This window comes from Talpa occidentalis, unplaced genomic scaffold (genome assembly GCF_014898055.3).
Source record: "Talpa occidentalis isolate TD23 unplaced genomic scaffold, MPIMG_talOcc4v2.1 talOcc4.11, whole genome shotgun sequence".
In the NCBI taxonomy this organism is placed as follows: Eukaryota; Metazoa; Chordata; class Mammalia; order Eulipotyphla; family Talpidae; genus Talpa; species Talpa occidentalis.
The window spans coordinates 60,994,604-61,015,995 of NW_023601104.1; the positions used below are offsets into that span (position 1 = coordinate 60,994,604).

General features: G+C 33.5%; 1 protein-coding gene across 1 annotated transcript in view; it reads right to left on the minus strand.

The window, feature by feature from the left end:
* SOS2 (SOS Ras/Rho guanine nucleotide exchange factor 2) overlaps positions 1–21,392 on the minus strand; it is a 75,416-nt gene that overhangs the window by 38,498 nt on the left and 15,526 nt on the right. The window contains exons 2-7 of the mRNA XM_037503293.2: positions 13,950–14,075; positions 11,337–11,468; positions 9,808–9,972; positions 7,527–7,730; positions 4,443–4,586; positions 1,801–1,911 (exon numbers count right to left, since the gene is read on the minus strand). Of these exons, the coding sequence (XP_037359190.1) occupies positions 1,801–1,911; positions 4,443–4,586; positions 7,527–7,730; positions 9,808–9,972; positions 11,337–11,468; positions 13,950–14,075 (882 nt within the window). The remainder of the gene's footprint in view (positions 1–1,800; positions 1,912–4,442; positions 4,587–7,526; positions 7,731–9,807; positions 9,973–11,336; positions 11,469–13,949; positions 14,076–21,392) is intronic.

Genomic DNA, 21,392 nt, shown 5'->3' on the forward strand with positions numbered 1-21,392 from the left:
ATTGATATGAACTACTCTGTACATATTTATCTCCCCTCTACCTTTTTTATATAGTGTTGTAACTGGAACCAAGATGAAACTCTAAAATGAGTCTACAAAGTTCATCTTTATTGTTAAATTAGCACTGAAATGGTCACTGCAGTACATTCTAAAATTTTAACGCAATGTGTATTTATAGTGTAAGGAGTCTTTATAATAACATGAGAGAATGTCTGAGTGTTTAGTATGTGCCACACATGCCACTTAAATTTTCATAATAATCATAAGATGTCTACATTATCATCATTTTACAAATGAACAAGCTAAGTCTCAAATATTAAATGATTTGTTCAAGGTAAAACAACTGGCCAGGGAGCTAACCTACATGGTTCAGCAGACCTCTCCTGTCTTGTCCGCTGCTCCCCTCAGCAGTGTATTTCAGTAGATCTGCCTGTTCTGCTCCCCACTCTGTCTCTGGTGAATCCTCTTATACCCCACACCTTAGGTCTACACCCAGCTCTGATATGCATAAATAAATAAATCTAAAAAAAAATTATTAAAATAAAGTTAATACGAGTGAATTTGGCATGAAAAAGGGTTTTATCAAACTCTTTCAATTTCACTGAATATCTGGGGCAACAGCTTAAATAATGAAACATTTAAATTCCAAAGTAAAAATTTCCAATGAAATAGAAATAAGAATGTGGTATGAATGCTTTTAATGAGTATGCAAAGATCTTATAGACAAACTTAGAGCACACACCTAATGTTTGCTTTAAGGTGTATATGAAGTTATAAGACTTAGCTTCAAAAAAATTATTTCTTCATTGAAATAACTTTTGAGATAGGTGTAATTTTTATCCCAAGTTGACAAGTTTTTAAGTGAAGTAGAAACAGAAGATAGTAATAGAAATCCACAGTAAAGCAAGCAGGGAAAAGATGGTAAATTTAGTTTTGACCATATTATATATTTGAAGTACCTATGGGTTATCCAAATGAATTAGTTCAAAGGGCTGTAGCTTAAGTAAAATTACACACACACACACACACACATCCCACACACACAATTAGTGCTCAAAAGAAAGTTATGGCTTGCAAATACAAATGGGAAGTCACTAACATAAAGGCAGTCACTAAAAGCAAAGGGTATGGATAAAGTCACCAAGGAAAGCATAGAGGGACAAAAAAGTAGGTGCTGATAATAGAAGTTAGATAACTTATACTCAGTATACGTGATTGTCAGTCAGTATGCGGTAGTGAATAAGATTTGCACATTAAAGGAAAGATTGCAAGGACTCAAGACACAAAACACAAGGCAATATTAAATAGATTCTAAATAGATTTTGAAGGACTGGTGAAATATTTTATCATTTGCTTTATGAAAGGATTCTAGAATTACAAATATTTGAAGAATAAGATGGTGAATTACTTCTTTAGTTGCTTTATAAAAAAAATAACACTCAGGGCCTCCCCGGTGGCGCAGCGGTTGAGCGCTGGGTTGCGAAGCTGCCGGCGACCTCTGCGGCGCCGGTTCGATCCCCGGCTGCTCCCCGGCCACCGGAGGAGGGTCCCACATGGCGCGCAGACCCCTCCTGCCGCCCGCTGCTCCCCTCAGCAGTGTGCTTCGGTCCTTCTGCCTGCTCTGCTCCCCGCTCTGGCTCTGGTGAATTCTCTCACCCTCCCGCGCTTCTGACTGTACCCAGTGCATGTATAAACAAAACAAACAAACAAATAAATAAAAAAAAAAAAAAAAAAACATGCCTATAAAAAAAAAAAATAATAAATAAAAAATAAAAAAAATAACACTCAATTTACATTTACCTGGAAATGCAGAGCCACTGCAGGTCTGGTCATCAACTTACTGAAATGTTCATTAAATTTTGGAGAAAGAATATCCTGTGATAGTGTTTCATAAGGATCAAATGCTTGCTCCTAATTTTTTTTTAAAAGGAAAATATATTAGGTGTCACAGAAAATCTTTTCTACCAATATGGTATAGACTATTTAACGGCAAATTTTTATTCAAGTGCTCAGAACTTTTTGTTCTCTACTTCTCAGGACAAACAATAATTATGGTTATAACTGGAAAATTTCTGAAAATGCAAGTAAGGACTGAGCAATACATGACAAGGAGCTACTGATAGTAAAATAGGTCACTGATTTTGTGGCCACAAGTGTCAAACTATTAAAATGCTGATGCACATTTATCCCCAGTAAAATAAAAGGTGTATTTATTAGTTAAAGAGGACGGGAATTTGAAACTTCAGTTTGGTTTACCTAACTTGAAATGAATTTACACTTAAGATACTTTCAAAGGAAGCAAAAAGCAATACCTTTATTATAGCTGTATTATACTCTTCAAAATTAAAAAAAAAGGCAAAGACTAATATGGCAAATAATGACAAAATGGAAGTTGCCAATATTTTGTGCAATATTTATATTTAAATAAATTCATTATTTAATAATATCACCAATATTTTGTCAGAAATAAAAGATTTGTTCCTTTTTATTATTATAAAAATGCAGTATGCTGTTCAAAAGGTAGCAAGTAATGGCAAGGACATGGAGAAAGTGGAACCTTTGTCCACTGCCAGTGACAATGTAAAATGGTATAACCTCTGTGACAGTGTGGTAGTTCTTCAAATAGCAAACAAAAAATTATCAAACTCCTAGGTATATACTTAAAATAACTAAAAACAGGATTCAGATATTTTTATGCCATTGTTCACTCCAGCCTATTCACAATAGCCAAAAAGTAAGAACCACCTAAGTGTCCATCAACAAATAACGGATAGGCAAAATGTGGTAGATAAATACAATGAAATATTATTCAGTCATAGAAAGGAATGAAGTTCTGATACATACTATAACATGGATAAACTTTGAAACCCTTATGCTAAGTAAGCAAAATGAGCAGACACAAAAAGATAAGTATTGTATGACTCCACGTACATCAAATAGCAAGAATCAGCAAGTACATGGACAGAAAGTATCAACAGATTTGAGGTTACTAGCGGCTTGGGGAGGGAAGACTATAGTTATTGCTTAATAGGTACAGAGTTTCTATCTAGGTGATAAAAAAGTTTTTGAGGTAGACAGACTGAATGATTATATAAATTTGAATTTAATTAAATGTCATTGAATTGTACACTTAAATATGGTTAAATGACAAATTTTATACTTTACAATAACGATAAAAATTATAAAATACATTTTTGAACCATGAAACTATTAAAAGTATAAACAGCAACCAGGCTAAAATTAATATGCTAAAGTATTATAATATTAACACATTTCTAATAAGAACCAAGGCTGAATATTTTGATTAGGCATCAATAAATAAGTTAGGAAATGTGTAAACAAGAATCTAAAGAAGCACTTTTAAAGCCCTGTTTTCTAAAAGGAATAAAAATGACTAACTGAATATGAAAAGATGTTCAATGTCATTAATTTTTAAAAAGCAAAGCCAAAAAACAATGAGGTGCTGTTTTTTTTTACCCTAAAATACTATCAAAAATGAATGGGATAAAACCCAGAGTTTTTCAAGGTACGGGGGAAGAAAAGAGGTCTTACATATACTAGAACTTACCCAGAAGTAAATCTGGCAAAGCATTTCGAAATTCTAAAACTACACCTGGTCTTTAGTACTGCAATTCCACTTCCATAAATATATTCTAACATAATTATTAGACTACGAAGGCATAGAATAATTATGTTTGTTACGGTATTATTTATAATAACAAAAAATGGAAAAACCTACTGTTGTCTTCACATAACATGGTTACTATTTGGACTTTAAAAATTGTACTGAAGTATATTTATTAATATGGAAAAATATTTATCATATAATGAGTGAAAAAAGCAGGTTATAAAAAAATAAGATCTTACTTTTTTATAAGTATACATAGGCTTATATGTATAAGTAGAAAAATAGTTGTAAGAATGAAGAACAAATAAGTTATGTTTGGGTGTTGCAAAATGGGAGTGATTTGTGTTTTATTTATATTTGAGCAATATTTGTATTTGTGTATTTGTATTTTTTTGAAAATCTGTACAATGAGCTATACATTACTTTTGTAATCATTAAAAGACAAAATGATTTTCATTTTGGGGGAAAAAATGAAAATACAAACCTCCTTTTCAATATTTAGAAATTAAAAGTAAAATCCAAAAATGCTAAACAGCTATAATCAAATTTATTTTATTTTAAATACAATTACCATTAAAATTAAATCCTACATACTATTCTAGTATATAAACTTTCACTATAAATATAATCATAAATACAATAAAGTAACTATCACCATAAATATAGGCAATATAATTTCAGTTTGCTATTGGTTGAATCTTAAGTATTTTTTTATAACAGCATGCAGTGTTTTTAATTTTCACAAAGAATATCTTAATAAATTTCTTAACACAGTACTTAGGACTTTAGTGACAACATAATTTTGTAAACTTACTTCTGCCAAATCTTCAAAACAGCTGCCTGCTAAAGGATGAGGACTGCTTTCATCAGTCATTTCAACTGTGTCTTCAATCAAACCTAAAAGTTTCACAGTCAATTCATGTATATCTGAAATGTTACTGAAAATCTTTTCAATATCCTAAAAAAGAAAAAGGTTAAGATATGTAAGGTTAGGAATCTTACCTGGATAAACAAATAAGTGGTAAGGCTGTCTTTTCACCCAATTGCATACATGAATATATTACATACTCATATAATATACTCTAAAACACAACAAAAATCAACCATGAGTAAGGAAGGGAAACAATAAATCTCTTGTGTTATACACACTAAAATACCGGAAAAAATATTTCTAGATAGCTTTGCTCAATAATTCTAAAGTCTCATATTGTGGATTATTCTAAGCAATGCTTTATATAAAGAATCCAGGCATTTAAGTATTTTAAAATTAAGACACTGAAAGAGTTAAACAAGGTCTTATACAGTTGGTTAATGGTAAGGGTTGGGATCAGAATGAAGATCTGACTTCTAATCCAAATACAATCTGGTTTCACAATTTGCAGCCTGTTTCCTGGATTTGAGGAGGAATTAAAGTTTTCATTCCAGCTCCCATGTGTAAATTATATCTGGATTAAGACAGGTTAAGTTCTTTGGACACAAACAGACCACATAATTGATTATCCAGGTGATGGCTAACTATTATTCACTCTGGTGTCTTGTAATAGAAACATCATGAGGTAGGGAAACTGACACACTTAAGCTTAGATTTTTGGCCCCACAACTTGCTAGATGAATGACCCTGAATTAGGACAATAATAACAGTGACAACTAACATTTCTTGGTATTTTATTATGTTCCAGTTATTACTGTAAGTATTTGAAATGTGACCTTATAAAATCTTTACTATCAATAAATAGGTGTTATCATCAGCCTCATTTTACAAATGAGGAAACAGGCCTGGAGTAGTTAAATAACTTGCCCAAGATAACATAGCTGGTATAGTAATAACTACATCTCAAGGTTTGTAGGAGGATTTATTAAGATGATTTCAACAAAATGTTCCGGTCATTTAGAAAAAGATTCCACAAATGTGAGCTTTTTGAGAACACAGAAGTAGGACCACAGGAGTAAATTAAGACCGATCTTTTATCATTCATTCCCTTATCAACTGTTTGCTACATAGTATACTCTAATCTCAGATGGTCTTTATCTCAAAAGTTTAGTCTAGTCCATGCTGAAAAAAGGAAAAAAAAGTAAATAAAGAGATAGAGAAAAAAAAGATTCTTTTTCTTGATTCTTCAGTATTATAATAGAAATTTTCTAATGAATAAGCATGGATTCAGTGACAAGTCCTCTAAAAATTAATTCCTAAGGAATAAAAACTGATGGAATCAGTTTTTGATAGTAAAGATTTTATATTAATTAAAAGTATCTGTTAAGTTTTTATTCTTCATACTGCTATAGACAAGACCTAATTATACTATAGTATAAAGGAACCCACGTTCAAGTTCTGTAACTTATCAAGTCATAACCATTTTGTGTCAATTTCCCACTAGTAAGAAACAGATAATACTGACTATCCTACCTATTTCACAGGATTGTTATAAGGGTCACAAAAACATGATAGTACTTAGAAAAACATAAAATGACCAATGAATGCAGCATGTCCAGTAGAATTATCAAACATCAAACTGAACATACATACAAAAGAAAAAGGATAGAAGTCAACGAAAATACTTTAAGTTATCACTTAAAATTAACTCTTTTGGAAAAGAATGAAAAAAGTTAAATCAGATCCTAATTTTAAGCACTCAGACAATGGTCTATCACTCCTATTCATTCATGTAAGTTATTTGGGGATGGAAGTGAGGAGGTTAAAGAAAGATTGAGTATTTAAAGTAAAAGACAGAGGGCCTCCCCGGTGGCGCAACGGTTGAGCGCTGGGTTACGAAGCTGCCCGCAGCCTCTGAAGCACCGGTTCCATCCCCGGCTGCTCCCCGGGTTCCATCCCCGGCTGCTCCCCGGCCACCGGAGGAGGGTCCCACATGGCGCACAGACCTCTCCTGCCGCCCGCTGCTCCCCTCAGCAGTGTACTTCGATCCTTCTGCCTGTTCTGCTCCCCTCTCTGGCTCTGGTGAATTCTCTCACCCTCCCGCGCTTCTGACTGTTCCCAGTGCTTGTATGTATAAATAAATAAATAAATCTTAAAAAAAAATAAAAATAAATAAAAATAAAAATAAAGTAAAAGACAGAAACAAGATATCTAAGGATAAAGAAAGGAAAGGAAAAGAAAATCTGTCTAGATGAATTCTGTAGAGTTGACTACAGCAGGAAGAAAAAGAACAAAGAAAGTTCCATGGATCTCCATCCTACTCACCCACTCCCACTTGTCTTCCAACACAGTGGCTCTGCCTTTGTTTATATGACATTCTACATAAATTTTTATTTTTTAAAAGTTCCACCATTAATATGTTAATTACTGCTTTAAAGTAACAAGAAAAGGAAACTTGCATCTTTCTTTTCTAGACCATCTTTCTCATCACTTTCCTATGAAGACTATAAATCTAAGATACTATATAGCAGTAAAAGATTTCATTCTAGTATAATCTCTCTAATTTTGTGTCTAATTTTTTTAAGATTTATTTATGCATACAAAAACTGGGGTACAGGCCAGATTGTGTGGGGGTTGAGAGGATTCACCAGGGACAGAGTGGGGAACAGAACAAGCGGACTGAGTGAACACACTGCTGAGGGGAGCAGTGGGCGAGCCAGGAGGTCTGCTGCGCCATGTGGGTTGCTCCCTGGGTTGGGATCGAATTTGTGCTACAGTGGCTGTGGATAGCTTCATGGGTTGTGTCTTAACCCCTTGTGCCACCAGAGAGGCCCTAATTTTTATTTTTTTTCACTAATGAACTTATTACATTAGTACAATAATTCATGTATTTTTAAAATTCACAAATACTACATAAAATACTTTTGTTTTATACACTCATAAAGTATATAAAATTATTATTTATGATGTTAAGCTGCTATTTAACTTTTGAAGTACACAAAATTTCAAACCCAAAGATGTACTTACAGAAGTCTTAAACAGATTTCTGTCAGAAAGAAAGGCTTCTCGAAAAACTTTTATGATCATATTTAGCTCCCGTAGATACTGTCTTTCTTCTGCAATTTCAGTTCTGACAAGGTCATAGTAGTTTAATTCACCTGAAGAACTAGGTTCATCTTCACAGAGAGAAACCAAACCTATGTCATCCTGATCAAACATGTCCATTAAAACCTGAGAAATATAAACCAATAATGTATAAACTTATTTTCCTTACTTTTATAAAATGGCCTCAAAGTTCTTAGAATTAAAACATTATTAAACAATGAGATTTGCATATATTACAGGCTAATTTATATGAGAAAATTCAAGGTAAAAGAAATATGAAAAGTTGAAGGGGTAAAATATCTAAATGAAACTAGATATGGAAAAATAAAATATACTTCTGGAAATAAGATAAATAGTAAAATACAAATAAATATATATATGCCCATGTACATGTATGGATATATACTATATATGTGTATAACTTATAAACATAAACACATACATAATAGCAAAAAAGGCATACCTTTGGAACCAAAAAACCAAAAATTTCATCTCAACCACCTGCTTCTGATTACAGGCAAATTATTTACTCTTTTGAAAGTCAGATTCTTTATGTGTAAAATGTAATTGATGAAATAATTCAATGAGTTAAAGTACCTAAAAAACTACTAAATCTGGCAAACGGTTGGCATTTAACATGGTTCCCTGCCCCATTACAAAAATGGCTGACTGAATCTTGGTATTATTAAATGGAAAAAAATGAAGTAATACTATCATAGAAGCACAGGAAAGACAATCCTTAATCACTTAATCAAGTGATCAAAGTGAACATTATCAATAATAGGATGCATCAAAATTATGTGCCATGTGAAAAAATGCAATTAAAGGATATACAGAATCTCTTCTCCCATATTCCTGCCAAAAATCCATAACCTGAATCTAATCAAGAGAAAACAGGAGAAAAAAAAAAAAAAACTAAAGTGAGGGATATTTAAACAATTGTGTAGTCCTCAATAGTATCAAGGTCATGAAAGAGAAGAATAAGGAACTGCTTCAGATTGAAGGAGAAAAAAGATATTTCACAACTAAATACAACACATGATTCTGGTCCAGATCATTTTGCTATAAAGGACATCACTGGAACAACTGGCAAAACCTAGACTCTGAGGGATTCCATGGTATAATGTATCAGTATTAATTTCCTCAATTTTGATTGTCATACTGCAGTTGTGTAGGAAAATGTTTTTGTTTGTAGGGTACACTAAACTGTGTGGACAACTTACTCTCAAGTGGTTCAGAGCATGGGGGAGTAATTTTTATTCTACTCGCAACTTTTCTTAAAGTTTGAGATAAAAACAAAGCAAAAAAATGTCATCATTGTTACAACTAAAAGACAATCTACTAAACTGGAGAAGACATTTGGAAATAATTTATCAGTAGAGAACCACTGGCATGTGCCAGGTTCTGGGGGATATTTCAACCCAACAGGTATGAATTTAGGCATCTTCTCTGTGAACTGCTCCTGGCTTCCCCCATTTTAACCTTGGAGTTACTTGTATAGTAGTTTTAATCACACTGTGCTGTAATTATTTGTTTTTACAGTATTTTTATTTCCCACTAAAATAAATTCCTTTTAGTATAGGAACTGGTGTCTTTTCAGTATTGTATCTTTAATGCTCAGGAGAGTGAGCGGCACATAACAGGTACATGAAAATGCTGACTTAAAAAGTAAGGGGGAAAGGGGGTAGAAGAATACAGGGGGGAAAAGGAGGCGTAAATAAGAAAAGACTCAGTTTCTTCCCTCAGCAATTCCCAGTCAGGAAGGAAGAAATAACAAAAAGAATTGTCAGAAGGAAGTAACTTTGGCATTGCAAAGTCTTTTTTGCTCTAACTGTGCCCCACTAAACCATTCTGTGAAACCAAAGTATGTTTTTCAAAATTACTTTTTTTACTTAAAAGTACCTGAATATTCTGTGCATAGTCTCTTTCTAGTAATATAAAAGCTAAAGTGCTTTTCTTAAACTATTTAGATTCTTTGGACCTTTTTTGTTATAGGTAAAAGATTTTTTGGGGGGTGGTGGGAGAAATTCCTATCCTATCATATGCTGAAAAATCTGGAAATACAGTTAGTCTGTAAGGCCAGCATTTTTCTGTCTTCCAATTCCAGGAAATATAAAAATTACCAATATGATCTTGTATTAAAAAAAGAGAGAAGTGATATAGAGTAATTATTATTGAAGTATAAATACCTTATAACACTTACCTTATCTGCACACATGGATACTTTAATGTCCTGCTGAGATATTTCATAATGTCGGATATTGAAAACATAATTACCAGCCAATTTCAAAATATCAGCTGAAATATACTCTAATACAGCCACAATATATAGGGTCACATGGTAGTCCACTTTGTACCCTAAAACTTCCTGTAGGAAAAATAATTAAGTTAATGCCCAAAAATGGCATTGCCAAGTATCAATTAAACTCTTAAATTTTTTTATTTAACCTTCCTGTTTATACAGAACTTTATTTTTATTTTTTTACATTATTCATCTTTAAACAATATTTGCTTCCCTGCCCCCTCAATTGTAGTCCCCATATAATTTCCTTCACCAATGCACCTGTGCACCGTCACTACAGTCCCCTGTGCTCCTCTCTCCCTCCCTCTGATCTCTCTCCCTTCTTCCCTGCAGGACGTCTCTGATTTATAATTGTCTGTTTTTGTTGTGTTTTATATTGTTATTATTTTTTGATACTGATGTCTTATTTGGTTCCCCTATATTCCTGCTATAACTGAAACCATCCGATATTTTTCTTTTTCCCTCTGACTTATTTTACTGAGCATAATTCCTTCTAGCTCCATCCACGTTGCTGCGAATGGCACGAATTTATCTTTTTTGATTGCTGAGTAATATTCCATTGTGTATATATACCACATCATCTTGATCCAGTCACCTATTTTTGGGCATTTGGATTGTTTCCAGGTTTCACCTATTGTAAATAGTGCTGCAATAAACATAGGGGTACAGGTGTTCTTTTGAATCAACGTTTTTGTGTCCTGTGGGTAGATTCCTAAGAGCAGAATTACTGGGCTGAACTTTCTATAAACCAAAGTCTAGTGCCACGGAATATAAAATGAACCATTAGTCCCAGTATCAGCATTTTTTTTAAAGTGACATTTAATCTAAAAAACTTACCTTTAGTACCAAACAAGAGATCATGATTCTAAATAGAAATCTTGGGCAGTACTTCACTGAAAATTTCCTAATATATGCCCCTAATATATTTCCTAATATATTACCCCTAATATATTACCCCTACAAGTATCTACTATCTTCGAGGATTTTGCTTTTATCAATATCCACAAATTACTGAGGGGACAATGTATGTATGTGAAGGGGTTTCAAATCCATTGTATAACAAGTATTTTCGATAGACTACATACAGTCTCTAGTCTACTTTCCCAATATGTATAAAAAATCTGGATAAATACAGATTAATTTAAAAGCAGTTCTGAATTCACAGTAACTTTTGATATACATTTTTTAAATCAACAAAAGGTTGAGAATTAGTCCTGTATGTAGGAATTAGAGAAAGCTGTGGTCAGCAGACACCACAAAAAAGCCTTATTGCTTATCGTTTGCTATTGTAAAATATATGTGTATGTATAAGTATATATGTGCAAGTTTCCATACTAATAGACCAGTTTTAAAAATACTACATAAATACACCAATACTGTATAAAGTACTATTTGTTCTAAAGAACTTGCTTAATGTTTAATTTTATTACCTTTAATGAAGGATGGATTTTGTCCACAGGCAGTAAAAGAGGATTCCTTCGTTTTCGTTTCTCTATGGCAGATTGGGCATCAGCAATAGCCCATTTATCAATTGGATGAGGAAAGGTCTTTTGAACTCGTTCCTATTCAGAATAAAGCAGTATTGTTGCTAATAGAAGGGTTCATAAATAGAATATTCATATACAATTAAACTTTATCACCACCCTTATGCTAGGAAATAATAGTGACATAGCATTCTGAGTTCCTTTGATTATCTTTGCTAAAAAAAAAAAAATCAACAGGATTATCAAGATTTTTCTACATAATTCCCATGGGTAAAGAAATAGGTTAAGTTTAAACAGAAAGTCTTAAGTATAAGGATAATTTAGAAAGAAAAAGCAATAATATTAGAAGAGAGTAAAGCTAACATGAAATACTTTATCAGTGATTTCACAGTAAGATTTTTAGGATTAAGTTTACTTATCAAGCATAACTTAACTTATGCTTTTTTAAAATTAACTCATTATTGATAGTTATTCTATAGTCACCCTTCTTTTGCTAATTAGAGCTTCAAATATAAAGAATTTTGAAGAGAAGGGATAGCTGTACCTCTTAAAGGATCAAATAAGTGACAAAGCTCTTAATAGCCTAAGGAAATATATCCCTTGGCAAAAACAGTTCAAGCCTTTTAAAAGTTACTGTTATGGTTCATTTAATCTCAAATTCAACCAGTGACTGGCATGAATGAGAACTAGTGTTAGCCAAATTAAATTCAAATTTAGCAGAATTTCCTATTTTTAAATTTATATTCTTAATTTTAGCATATTTACTATTGAAATGTATGTTTCTATTATATTTATTTAATGCCCAACCCTTATAGCAGAGAACAGGAAAACAAATGTTTTAATTCCCATAGTCCCTGAAAATATTAACAGCTCAATTATTTCAAATTAGGATTTTACTTTATACTGGAATTTGTTGTCTTCTTAGGTTGTTTCCATATCTTAGCTATTGTAAACAGTGCTGCAATAAATAGGAGTGCAGGTTTCCTTTCAAATCAGTGTTTTTGTGTCCTTTGGGTAGATTCTTAGTAGTGGAACTGCTGGGTCATATGTTAGACCCATTTTTAGTGTTTTGAGGAACCTCCATGCAGCTTTCCATAGTGATTGGACCAGTATGCATTCCTACCAGCAGTGGGACTGCAACCAACATTTGTTGTTGCTAGGTTTTCTTTTTATATGGGCCATTCTCACTAGCATGAGGTTACATCTCATTGTGGTTTTGATTTGCATATCCCTGATAATAAGTGATGTTGAACATTTTTTCATATGCCTGTTGGCCATTTGTATTTCTTCTTTGGAGAAGTATCTTTACAGCTTTCCTGTCTATTTTTTGATTGGGTTGTTTGCTTTGTTTTGTTGAGTTGTGAGTGTTCTTTATGGATCTTTGACATTGTCCCTTGTCTGTTCTTTGGTATGCAAATATTTTTTTGTAGGATGTCTCTTTGTTTTGGTTACTGTCTCTTGCTGTATAGAAGCTTTTTAGTTGGATGTAGTCTCAGCTGTTTTTGCCTACGTTTTCTCCTCTATGTTTTATGGTTTCAGATCTTACATACAAGTCTCTTATCCATTTCGAGTACATTTTTGTGTATGGTATGAGGTAGTAGTCTACTTTCATTCTTTTGCATGTGGCAGTCCAGTTTTCCCAGCACCATTTACTGAATAGGCTGAAATTGTGTAGAATATTTATGTACATGTGCTTTTATTGGTTGTAAGGAGGATTTGGGGTCTATATTCCTTGCTCCTTTGTCATAAATTAGTTGGCTGTAGATGTGAGGTTTTATTTCTGGGCTTCAGTTCGGTTCCATTGGTCTGTGTGTCTGTTTTTGCTCTAGCGCCATATTCTTTTTTGTCAGGAGCACTTTGGCTATCTAAGGTTTCTTTTTCTTCTTTTTAGCGATTCCATATGAATTTCAGCAACATTTGTTCCATTTCTTTGAAGAATGTTATTGAGATTATTATTGGAATTGCACTGATTTTGTAAATGGCTTTTGGTAGAATGGTCATTTTGATGATGTTAAATCTTCCTATCCATGAGGAGGGAATGTCTTTCCATTTTTTCAGGTCTTCTTTGATTTGTAAGAATTTTTAACATATTCTGGATACAAAATACATATAGCAAACATTTTCTCCTAGTCTGTGACTTACACCTTTTTAAACATTTTCTCATCAGTTTTATTCTCTAAACTTATTATATTTAGAATCCTGCTTACTTCTGGTTTATAAAGACATTCTCCTACATTTTCTTCTAGAAACTTTATAGCTTCTGTTTCTATGTTTAAGACTGATCCGTCACCAATTAATTTTTTTTGAAGATAGGTTTCAAGGATTTTTTCCCCCTCATAAATTTATCCAGTTGTTCTGCCACTTATTTTGCTGAAAAACTTCCCTTTCCTTATTGAATTGCCTTGATATCTTTGTTAAAAATGAACGGACCATATAGACACCACACATGAATTCAAAGGTTTTAGATACAACAGTCATTTAGACTTATACAGATTTTGATACAAAAGTTCATTTGTACAGTGGTCCAGTGACTTTTTGAAATAACAGAATAATTTTTACCTCCACATCTTGAACACTCCTTGGTTGGGCCATACATAATTTATTGAGCAGCTGGAAAATCAGCTCTTCAATATAATAGAGTGACTCTTCATTAGCTGAGAGATTTGGATGTACTTGCTCCTGAACCTTAAAAAAAAAAGTATTCAATTAAAGTATAGGCAAAATAACTTAATGATTGAGTTAGATAATCTTACATATAATTAATAATATTTTATTACAATGGTTACTCAAATACAGACATAAAAACACAAAAAATGAATGAGGAAAAATCCTTGTATTTGTTGATGTCTACCAACTTTTATAACCCAAAGAGTAGTAGTTCTTAAACATTTTTAGAGCCAATGAAAATCTTTTAAAAGTCACTGACCCTACTTCCTCCCTACAACCAATAAAATCACATGCACATAAATATTTTACACAATTTCAGAAGAATCACAGATATCTGAAGTTAGCTAACAGATCTATTAGAAGTCTATGAACACTAGGTCATGAATACCATCAAAAACATTATTTCTGAATAATCATAGTACTTTACAAATTATTGAGCTGCCTTGTAAAGTAGATGCTAGTCAGTTTTCTTTTACAATGACATATATTCCTTATTATACGCTAGTAGTTACGCTAAGCCTTTTGTTGCTTTTAAATTTCTTAAAGTTAGAACCAATTTTTAGTATCCTAAAAAATAACCCAGTGGGATTGGATATGAGGATTAAGATTAAAAAACAATTGTGCCTTGCCTATACTAGGTGTCATGTGAAATATTTGTTGAAGAAATGATTGAGAGAATTCTCTAACTTTTCGTTTCATAGTATTAGAAGTGCATTAGTGCCACTGACATAAAAAGTAACAAAAAATGAGTCTCAGTTATTTTGAAAAACAATTATTAATTTAAAACTTCCACAAAGACAAATGCATGAAATTATCCATTTCATCAAAATTCAGCATCAATCAGTCATCATAGCTCTTGCACTTTATAAATCCACAAGATCTATAGTAGATTTTCTTCTTTCATTTCTAATATTAGTTATTTGTGTGGCCATTCTTTTTCTTAATCATTCTCTCAGAGGTTTATCAACTTTATTACTCTGAAATATTCAAGAACCAACTTTTCTGGCTTTGTTAATCCTCACTATTTTGTTTTATACTTCATTTATTTCTGCTCCATCTTTACTTTCTCTTCTATTTTTTACTCAGTTCTTTTTTCTAACTTCTTGAGGTGGATGCTTAGCTCATTGTTTTTCACTCTTTCTTCTTTTATAGTATGTATATTTCCAAAACAAACTATTTTTGCACAAAAACCAAAGATTTTAATATGAAACATTTTAACAGCCATCCAGTTGAAACAGCTTGTAATATCCATTACAGTTTATTCTCTGCTCTTGAAAGTATAGACGTATATTTCTTTAATTTCTAACATATAGGATTCAAAAAAATTTTTATTACTTTCTAGAATAATTACATTGTGGTCAGAAAACATCCTTTGTACTATTTCAACTTTTGAAATTTGCTTTTACAGCTCATTATATGGGCCTAGATGGTATCACTACAAATTCAAATAACATTTAAGGCAGAAATCCAACAATCATAAGCAAATTTTCCCAGAAAACTAAAAAAAGGAACAAGACAGACTTCCCAAGTTATTTTGAAGCTAGACTTGATATAAAAAATCAAAAAGAAAGATGAAAATTATAGGTCATTTCACTCATGAACCTAGAAACAAAAGCCTACATAAAATGTTAGGCAACGAAATTCCATAATATATTAAAAATTTTATATATGACCAAGATGAGTTTATCACAGGAATGTAAATGTTCAGTTAATGTTGGAAAATCAGGCAAAGTAATCCACATGTTAACAGATTAAAAGAGAAAAACAATATAATTATATCAATTTATGTAGTAAAAACATCTACAAAATCAACACTCATTCATAATAAAATCTCTTAATAAATTACTTAATTTGGTAAAGAATAGCTACAATTTGGTGAAGAATAGCTACAATATCTACAAATAGTTAATGGTAAAACACTGGAAGCTTTTCTTTTGAGATGAGGAAAAAGATAAGGTAACTGCTATTATTTCTATTACACATTGTACTGGAGGTCAAGGTTAATGCAGTACAGAAAGAAAAAGAAATAGAAATGTAAGAATTAGAAAAGAGAGTTTCCTGGTGGCCAGGGTTAAGTCTCAGCGCTATCACCTTTTTTGATCCCTGGCCAGGGAGCTAACCCACATATGGTGCAGCAGACCTCTCCTATCTCCACTGCTGCTCCCCTTAGCAGTGTATTTCAATAAATTTGCCTGTTCTAATCCCCACTCTATCTCTGGTGAATCCTCCCTCCCTCTCTCTCTCTCTCTCTCTCTCTCTCTCTCTCTCTCACACACACACACACACACACACACACACACACCCTTGGCACCTCTGGCCCACACCCCAGTTCTTCTATGCAAAAAACCACAAAAAAAAAAAAAAAAAAAAAAAAAAAACCCTCTGGTTAAAAAAAAATAAGTACAAGACCCCTGGGGAGAAAATTATAATATAAATGACATTTAAAATAAAAATAAATGCAATACAATACCAGTTATGATTTATCAGACTTAATATTATAAATATATCAATTCTCAAATGGATTCATCAACTTAATAAAATCACAATCAAAGCTAAACAAGTTATTTTGCTGAAGTTGACATAATTTCAAATTTCATATGGAAATATAAAAGTCACATACTTTTAAAGAAGTATATGTACTTGCTACAGAGATGTATTACAAAGCTACAGTAATTAAGAATGTGATATTGGTATAATAATAGACACAGATGAATGGAAAAGATGAGAGAGTACAGAAACAAGTCCATACATATACGGATGCTTGACTTACAACAAAGGCAGTACTATAAAGCTTGGGGGAGGTAATCATGGGAAGGCAGGAGAAATGGTTAATAGTGTAAAACAAATGTATACCCATATGGAAAAAAATGAAAATCCCTTATCACACTTTATACAAAAATCAATCCTTGGAGTTTAGACTAATGAAGTTCTGATAATATCACTTAAGAACATTTTCATGACCACAGGATATGAAAGGATTTCTTTAACAGGACACAAAAATTACTATCCATAAAGCAAAGAACTGATAAAGAAAAATTACTACCTAGACAGGAGAGGATTGATTGCTACATTAAAATTTTAAAATTTGGGCCTCCCTGGTGGCGCAGTAAATAAAGACAGCGCTGTCAAGCTATCACCAGCCACTGCGGCACGAGATTGATTCCCCAGCCAGCCAGGGAGCAACCCACATAGCGCAGCAAACCTCTCCTGTCTCGCCTGCTGCTCCCCTCAGCAGTGTATTCCAGTGGATTTGCCTGTTCTGCTCCCCACTCTGTCTCTGGTGAATCCCCTCACCCACCAATGCCCACACCTCTGGCCTATACCCCAGCTCTTATACACATAAATAAATGTTTAAAAAATAAGGGGCCTCCCTGGTGGCACAAGGGGTTGGGATGCAGCCTATGAAGCTGTCCGCAGCCACTGCAGCACAAGTTCGATTCCCGCCCAGGGAAGTACCGACATGGTGCAGCAGACCTCTCCTGAATCACCCGCTGTTCCCTTCAGCAATGTATTTCGGTCAAGCCTGTTCTGTTCACCACTCTGTCTCTGGTGAATCCTCTCATCCTCCACACCTCTAGCCTGTACCCCAGTTCTTGTATGCATAAGTAAATAAATCTTAAAAAAAAAATAAAAATAAAAATTTTAAATTTATGTTCATCAAATGACATGTTGAACACTACAGAGTAGGAGAAGATCTATATAACATATAAAAAGGTTCATATGCAGAAATACACAATGAACTTCTGAAAATTCAATAGGTAAAAAAATACTTTAACCAGGGCCTCCCGGTGGCGCAAGGGGTTAACACGCAGCCTATGAAGCTATCAGCAGCCACTTCAGCACAAATTCTGTTCCCAACTCTGTCTCTGGTGAATCCTCTTACCCCCCCACCACCCCCCTACCTCTGGCCTGTACAACAGTTCTTGTATGCATAAATAATCTTTAAAAAATTTTTCAATATATTTATTGAAAAAATCCATAGATAAATGGACCTGTGCAATTCAAACCTGTGTTGTTCAAGGGTCAACAGTACATCCTTTAGAGCTATGCAGCCCAATATATTAAATATGAGCCACCTGTTGCTACTGGGCACCTAAAATGTAGCTCCACTGAATTGAGATGGGATATAGGTATAAAATACATACTCAAATTTCAAAGATTTAGTATAAACAATGTTAAGTAGCTCAATAATATCTATGTTGATTTCATGAAATTATTAGACTTGTTAGGTTAAATAAGCTATGAAAGTCAATTTCATCTGTTTTTTTAACACGACTGAGAAAATTTTAAATTATACATATGAGCAATATTTTTACTATACAGGACTGCCTTAGAAAAATAAGAACACACACAATGACCAGAAGGAATATACAAAAAAACTTATAGGTAACTATCATAAATACCCTCAAACTAGAAAGAAACTCAAATATCTATTTAGAGTGAATTAAACTGTTACATAATCATATATCAGAATACATAGGTAACAAAAAACAGAAACAAAAACACCTACAATTACATAAAATCTCCAAAGTAGGGGCCTCCCTGGTGGCACAAGGGTTAAGACGCAGCCTGTGAAGCTGTCCGCAGCCTCTGCAGTACAAGTTCGATCCCAGGCCTCCCTAGCAGGGCAGGGAGCAACCCACATGGCACAGCAGACCTCTCTTGACTCGCCTGCTGCTCCCCTCAGCAGTTTATCTCAGTGGATCTGCCTGTTCTCCTCCCCACTCTGTCTTTGGTGAATTCTCTCACAAAATAAGTCAAAAGGGTCCTTCTAATGCCCAACTCAATGAAGGAAATTGAAATCCCAGAAGGGTGAACACAAAGAGACTATGCTACAAGCTTATAGGACAGACAAAGAAAATGGTTCATATACAAAGAAGCAGACATTAGACAATTCCAGGCTACAATACTAAAAGCTAGAAGGTAATGAATTCCAACCTAGAATACAGCCTAACAAATTATCAGTTTTAAATGTATGGTAAAATGAAGACAGACATTAACTCAAAAATTTAATCTCCCAGGCCTCCCCTAGTGGCGCAGCGGTTGAGCTGTGAGGCTGCCCGCAGCCTCTGCTGCGCCGGTTCATTCCCCGGCGGCCAGCAACGGTCCCCCCAAAAAAAAAAAAAAAAAAAAAAAACTCCCATGCATCCTTTCTTATTAAAACTTCTTATAATAAAGCAATAATACAATTCAAGTTAGAGAAAAATAGGAGTATAGGAAGTAAAGGAATCAATAGAGAAGGTACGTTAAGGGGGGAAAAAAAAAAGCCCAGGATTGAAATAAAGGGAAATTAAAAGATGGGAGTCACATAACAGGTATAAAGGTCACCAGTCCAGACTGGAGCAGATAATAAGGCTCTGGCAGAAACTATCTCAAGAAGATAAAACTGAAAGAGTATCTGACAGATCTAAAACTCTTGAAAGACAACTGGTAGGTAGCTTGAGCTTGAATCAGTACACAGAAAACTACACAAACAAGAAAAAAGAAACAATTATTAATGCCAGTAAAAGCAAAAGGTTAATTATAAAAAAGAAAAAATTTAACTAACTAGCATTTATAGTCATAAAAATGTAAATTCTGAATATTGATTCAACAAAACTGAAATATAAATATGAGTTTAAGGGAAAGCTGGAAGTATGTATGTATGGTAAAGTGTGTGTGGTTAGAGGGGAGAATGTATATGTGCGTTTAAGAAAATAAAATCTTTACCTTCATAGTAGGAATCAACAGATAATACCAAATATAGGAAAATCAAGAAGTAGCAATATAAGCATTTTTTGTTCCTTAGCAAGAATACTGAAACAAATCTCTTTGAAAAGTTAAAAGTGATTTCTCCTAGAAAGGAGAAAATTTTGTGAATAGGAAGGAAGTATTACTATTTTTCATAAAAAGTCTTATACAGTAAATTACCTTTATTTGCATGGATACTTTTGGTAAAATACAAACTATATAGAAACATCATTTGAAGTGGAAAAGAGGAAGGACACATTAAACTTGAGATAGGCAAAGACTACTTTTTGAAGAGTAAAGAGGAGTTTAAGTAAGATAGTTAGAAAATCATAGGACAGGGTCTCCCTGGTGGTACAAGGGGTTAAGTCTCAGCACCATGGAGCTATAGAGCCACTGCAGCAGAAGTTCAATCCCCTGGCTAGAGAGTTGACCCACATCATCATGCAGCAAACCTCTCCTATCTGGCCCGCTGCTCTCCTCGGCAGTGCATTTCAGTAGATCTACCTGTTCTGCTCCTCACTCTTTCTCTGGTGAATACACACACACACACCTCTCACACACCTCTGGCCTATACCCTAGTTCTTCTACGTAAAAATAAATAAAATCTTAATAAAAAATTATAAAAGAAATTCATAGGACAAAGGGCCTCCCTGGTCGCCTAGGGGATGAGTCTCAGTGCTATCACCACTAGGCCTGAGTACAGTCACCAGTCAGGGAGCTAACCCACATATGGTGCAACAGACCTCTTTTTGTCTCGGCTACTGCTCCCCATAACAGTTTATTTCAGTAAATGTGTCTGTTCTGCTCCCCACTCTGTCTCTGGTGAATCCTCTCACCTCCCTGCACCTCTGGCCTGCACCCTAGTTCTTCTACGAAACAAATATTAAAAAAAAAAAAAAAAAAAGAATAAACTTTCTTTTTTGAAATATAAAATAAACATGTATATTGAAAATACTATAAAAGGGCATAGACTGTTTGTTACAACATTCTTCCATAAAAGCAAGGACCCTACTAAGTGAAAATGTGCATGAAAATTAAGATGTCTAGCTATAATAGGATGGATTTTTATCTATGATTATGAATTTAGCAAATAACCTACAAAGCAATTTTAACAATTAAGCATCAATATTTCTTATGCCAAACTTCCTAATGTAATTGCAAATATAAAAGTCATAAAAACAAATGTATAATGGTAAAATCCCACACATACATACTAATAGGCCATCAAAATGACAATGAAAGCTACCATAATTTGCAATTCCATATTTACTATCTCAGCACCCTACTATACAGTAAACATAGAATTACCACATCAGAACAAACTCACCTATCATATTTTTCTGAAAGACTAGTCAGAAAAAAAAGCAATTAAAATAATTTTCAGTCTTTAACAGTAGATTAACAAGTTAGACCTGTATTTTAGTTACACCATATTTTCAAATTGCCAGGAGGTATTTCCTTACACACACACAGAGTAAACAGAATAATCATAACTCTATGTATCCATGCAGACATATATAAAAGCATTAGCCTTTAAGTTACTTTTTCCTGATAAACACTAGATTTACTGAATTTCAGAAATATTATTTTCTGATTTATATTTTT